Below are 5,513 nucleotides of genomic sequence, written 5' to 3' on the forward strand. Positions count from 1 at the left end.
CCTGCTGGCCACACTTAAGAAATTAAGGGCTAAAGCCTCTCACAACCTCCACAGCCAGCAGATGAGCTTTAAGAGCTCATCCAGAAGAGACAGCTCTCTGTGGGAAAAATCCCAGTATTGTTTCCAAAATAAAGCACAGGGGGCTCTCACCCTCCGAGATGCTTGAGTCGTGGAACATGGTTTCAAAGGCCTGGTGGGTCTCGGCAAAGGAAGGTCGGTCTGGTGGGTTCCACTTCCAACCTACAACATGAGAAAGCAGAGTATGAATGCCTGAAAGAGGTATGGGATGATGTTTTTATTCTCTCCATGGAGACAGAAAATACGTCAGCTTTCTCGACTGCAGTCAGGCTCTGCTCTCCTGCTGTTAAACAGGCTTTAGAGTCATTCACAGTATTAATCCATAGCAGCAGTCACCCCACTGTATCCTAACAAATAGGTCTTGAGAGGAAGGAATCAGTTCTAAAAAACCAGCTCTCTGCCAACTCCACAGCTTTTTCCCATCTTCCCATCCCTCTTCCTGATGTTTTTTTGGTAAAGGAGAGCTCCATGTTTGCTACGCAGGCTGTTTGGACTGAACTCCTCTAACCCAGTCACAGATAAGACTGTGCAAAGCTGCAAGCAACATCCTGCTCATGTGCTCTTCATACTGAAATTCAGACAGAGCCTTTCCAAAGGAGAATGTGTGCGCCTTGGGGGGGGAAAGGGGAAGAGAGTGCAGTGATCTAAGATGGAGCTTGGAAAATTATGGAAGGGTATCATGACGAAAAGTGTAATTTCTGTAGTTAGAAATCTGCAGTAGGGGAACGTATTGTGGAAGCGCTATCTGTTGGTATCACCACAGGGTCTGGAAAACGACTGGCATTCTGCCCATAGTGGGTTGCCTTAATGTAAATACCCTGTTTTGGGGTTTTTGTCAGCTTCCCGAAGGGTTTTTGAAGCAGCATCTTCCATCACTGTGCAGTTTCTTTGTTTCATAACAGAGGTTCAGCCTGACTTTGACACACTGGGGATCAGGCGTGCCTAGAGACAGGCTGTAGCCCTGGTATGTCTGTCTTGTACACCCAGGGCCACACACTGCTTGAGTTAGCATCAGGGAGTCTTTCCCACCCTGGTCACTGGGTGTCTCTGCTCAGAGATGCTTAAGAGCAATGCTCTTAAACTCTGTTGCTCTCTTCCTGCAGCACACTGCATCTTTTGGTCTCGTATTAGCAGATTTTCAATCTGTTATGGAGCTTTAGGGAGCTTTTCATGGCCAATAGCGTGCTTGGAGGATGCATTTTGTGCAACCCTGTCACCTCTGTGTCTCCTGCACAAGTTCTGTGTTTGCAGAGAACTAAATATCCTTCAAATTTGGTGATTCCTTAGAAAGACTCCTACTGACAAAATACCAGTACAATTTCCCACAAAGCACTATCTAGCTGTACTCAGAGGTGACAGATCTTGAGAGTGAACTCTTGCTCCCTAGAGAACAGACTCATTCTGCATTAGTAACCAGGTCTGCCTCAGTTGATGGGGCCTCTTCCACATTAGCTAACAACATGGCAATTAAGAAGCAAGGACTTGAGCGTTAAGTTTCTTCCACCCCTCCCAGGCTTTGCTCCCCCACACTGGAAGAAGATACTCACATGCCCTCATCAGTTCGTAAACCTTTGGAGGGCACCCCTCCGGCTGTTCCATCCGATAGCCCTTTTCCAGCAGATCATACACCTGAGAGAGGTCAATGCCTGGGTACGGTGACATCCCATAGGTAGCGATTTCCCATAACAGCACCCCAAAGGCTGCAAAAGGAGGGAAACAAAACTCCTGGTCAGAAGACTGCCCTCCTCTTGTGTTGCTCATTACACTGTGGCCTTCGCTGCAGCTTGAGGCAGCACCATTTTCTCGCAGACGTTTCAGGCCAGTGTAGGTGAAAGTACAAAGAAAGCAAAGAAAAACAAAAGGCAAAACACCAAGTGGAGATTTCTTACCCCACACATCTGATTTGATTGAAAAGGTGTTGTAGGCCAGGCTCTCGGGAGCTGTCCATTTGATTGGGAACTTGGCTCCAGCATGAGCTGTGTAGGTATCTCCAGTCATAAGGCGACTTAGGCCGAAGTCAGCCACCTTCACCACGTGATTTTCTCCAACTAAGCAGTTCCGTGCTGCCAGGTCCCTGTACAAAGGAAAAACGCACACTCCTTCACTGGAGCAAGAGCAGGGCTTTTGAACAGAGTCCTGTGGCTGCACAGCCTGGCCCTACCTCATGAATCGGGACACACTCCCTTTGTAAGAAGGTAAAGACAATGACAGCTTCGCTCTGAACGGTGTCAGCAATCGAATGGCCTTACTCTTAGGAGCAAGAAGGTCAGGATTAGGGTTCATTCTTTAAATTCTGTTAAATTTCCCGTAATGATAGCTGCCACGAGGAGAAGTTTATGTTTCCTGAGAACAGGATGAGATCAGCACATGCTGGTAACAGCTTTATGGCATGGCTTTACCTGACTGGATTAAAACAGGAGTTGGGGTTGACAATGTCTTGCACATGGGGGGTACATGAGAGCAGGACAACACCAACTTTCATAGCTGTCAGGCAGTTGTGCACAGGATTCTAAGCCTGCTATGAAAGGTATTACAAGACAGTACTGAAACCAAAACAGCCAACAGATCACAGAGTCACAGAATGGTTTGGGTGGGAAGGGACCTTAAACATGATCCAGTTCCAACCCCCGTGCCATGGGCAGGGACACCTTCCACTAGACCAGGTTGCTCCAAGCCTCCTCCAGCCTGGCCTTCCAGGGATGGGGCATCCACAGCTTCTCTGGGCAACCTGTCCCAGTGCTCCCCACCCTCTCCGGGAAGAATTTCTTCCTGATTTCCAATCTAAACCTCCCCACTTTCAATTTAAACCCGTTACCCCTTGTCCTGTCACTCCCTGCCCTTGTAAGAAGTCTCCCCCAGCCTTCTTACAGGCAATAAGACTGTAGATAAGCCAGTATGAAACCTAACTCTGCAAGAAACCTCCCCAAAAGAAGGAATTCCTGGGCCACCATGCTGGTAGCCTGTTCATCATTACAATCTGGAACCTTAGTGGCTCAGTGTGACTTCACCCACCTGTGAATGAAGTTCTTCTTCTCTAGGTACTCCATAGCAGAGGAGATCTGAGTAGCCATGTAGAGTAGCACAACAGCGCTCACTTCCTCCCGGTTGCATTCCCGTAAATAGTCTAGCAGGTTCCCATACGGCATGTACTCCGTCACAATGTAAAAGGGTGGCTCCAGGGTACATACACCTAGCAGCGAGGAGGAGGGAGCATGTGAATAATCCCGTTTTTCACTAGATTATCACTATTTCTGATTTAATATCTATTTGTTGCACTCTGTAGCAGTGAATGTTCCTCTGAAAATTAAGGCTTCCCATCTACAAGACTCAGATCAGTGCAGCCAAAATTAAATTTGATGCTCTTGGCTATTTATCTGTCCATCCACTTTATGGATAGCGGGAAAGATGTCTATCAAAGCACCACTATTCCTGTATAATAGACATGAAGGAGTTCTGCTCTTTGGAGGGTTATAGAATGAAACAGGAGTTATTCTGAACACATCTGATTTGCTTTTCTTCCCCTCTTCCTTCTTAAAGCTCAAGAGTGGCCAGCTGGAAGCAGGTACCTGTCAGCTGGCAAGATTTCCAGACTGCAGTGTCACGAGAGTCATGTGAAGCACTCCCACGTGCGCTAGCTGGGTAAGTCATCGGCACGGTGGGACCTGCTCCTAAAGCAGCATTCCCGCACATTCCGCAGATGACTACTCGCTGCAGTCACTGCAGCTGTGTACAAAGCATGTACTTGCGGAGGAGGAGGGCAACAGGATACTCATGTTGAATCCCCGGGAGCTCCCGCTGCCGTGCTGCTGACTGCCCGTCCGTACCGTTACGCACATACAGGAGTAAAACACAACGACACGGCGCATCAGAAAGAGCAAAAATGCCTCTCTGATGAGAGAGCTTTTAGTCTCTGCTCCTGGCATCGGACAGGGCTGGGCAGACACTTCATCTGTGCCCATTTTTTAAACGGGTACAGAATAGTTGCCATTATTAAAAGCCTTAACATTCTTCACATTTCTCCTTTCATCCTAGGCTTGGCTTGACAGCTTCGCTTCTGAGAGCAGCAAAAGTCCAGAGGCAATTAAACACCAGTTAAGGTTTAGGGTGTCTCCTTAAGAATCTTTGTACATGTAGAATTAACAGCTATGCAGAGTATTTAATAGCGATGATCATAAGCATTTGTCAGTGAGACAGACGGGGCCCAGCCGAGCTTTAACGCCTGCAGAGTTCTTCCATTTGCATGCTGTTGGATCTGACTTGTGTCTCCACCTCGTGGGTCTCGTGTACTTATTTGGCCGTACACAGGGTGCCCTACAACAGCAGCGATCTGGTCGTCTTCTGCTTTATTACACACTGATTTTCCTGTTTATGTATGTTTTTCTATACATTTCTCCGATTTGAGAAGCATGAAACACGGCATTTCTTGTGCTTCCAATCTAAGTTTTTTCTTTCACTTTCCATTTTCTTATAATTTTGTTTTGTTCTATCAAAAACGTAAGTCATGGAAAATAATTTTGTCAATCTGATTTAATGCAGCAGAAAAGGAATCTGACCCTGATAACTGAACCCTGGAGCGTGTCTAAGGCCAAGGGTACAAACTAAAAGGAGGCTGACATTGTGAACTTTTATATAATGCATAGTGGTGCCTCAACAGCAAAGTTGTCTACTGATGTGCATGACTGTATTTGATGTTTTATTTAAAATTAGCGTCTCAGCTCCAATTCTATATAAGCTGTCAAAAATACCACCCTGTGAACTGACCCAATTCAGTAGGTTGTATAAATACAGAAAATCTGCCACTGCTTTGAACAGGAGAGATTTCCTGTTGGTGGAAACTCAAGCACAGAAAGAGCAAGGAATTTCACTAACCTAACAACTGCACTAGATTTGGGTGCTTGATCTCCTTCATCACAGCAGCTTCTTTCAAGAACTCTTCCACCTCCATGGTATCTTCCTAGATAAACAGAGAGGCAAAAGAAGGGAAAATTTATCTTGACGACCAACGTCTGCTTACCACCATGTACCCGAGCTGAATATAAACGATGGCATCCTGATCTCCGTCCTGCTGCTTCAGCTTTTATGAAAGCAGAATATACCCCAAGAAAAGCTGCCTGGCTGGCCTGCAGCATGGCCCAGCGACACGTCTGCAGGACCCAGAATGTGGTGGCTGTCTCCTTTAGCAGCTGCTGTGGCTACCCATTCAGCTGTGGCTGGGGAGAGGAAGAACTCGAGGATCACTGACAATTTTTGTAGCAAGGCAGAGGAACTAAGCCTGAAAGCTCCTTTACTTAGGGAGTATATAGAATTGTAGCTGTTAATTTTGAAACAAACAGAAGAAAAGGAAGATAAATGGAGAAGCTGAATTTTTCCAGCAGTAGGGGAGAGGTTGTAGAAGATATTTCCAAGACCTTTGATTTCTTAAAGCTTCCACAGCT

At 46.5% G+C, this 5,513-nt stretch overlaps 1 protein-coding gene across 1 annotated transcript in view; it reads right to left on the reverse strand.

The window, feature by feature from the left end:
* Window positions 1-150: 150 nt before the first annotated feature.
* ABL2 (ABL proto-oncogene 2, non-receptor tyrosine kinase) overlaps window positions 151-5,513 on the reverse strand; it is a gene marked incomplete at its 3' end in the record, with an annotated part of 11,929 nt that continues 6,566 nt past the window's right edge. The window contains exons 5-9 of the mRNA XM_010149739.1: window positions 4,948-5,032; window positions 3,091-3,268; window positions 1,968-2,152; window positions 1,626-1,778; window positions 151-240 (exon numbers count right to left, since the gene is read on the reverse strand). Coding sequence (XP_010148041.1) covers window positions 151-240; window positions 1,626-1,778; window positions 1,968-2,152; window positions 3,091-3,268; window positions 4,948-5,032 — 691 coding nt within the window. The remainder of the gene's footprint in view (window positions 241-1,625; window positions 1,779-1,967; window positions 2,153-3,090; window positions 3,269-4,947; window positions 5,033-5,513) is intronic.

The sequence above is a fragment of the Eurypyga helias genome, unplaced genomic scaffold (genome assembly GCF_000690775.1).
Source record: "Eurypyga helias isolate BGI_N326 unplaced genomic scaffold, ASM69077v1 scaffold11034, whole genome shotgun sequence".
Classification (NCBI taxonomy): domain Eukaryota; kingdom Metazoa; phylum Chordata; class Aves; order Eurypygiformes; family Eurypygidae; genus Eurypyga; species Eurypyga helias.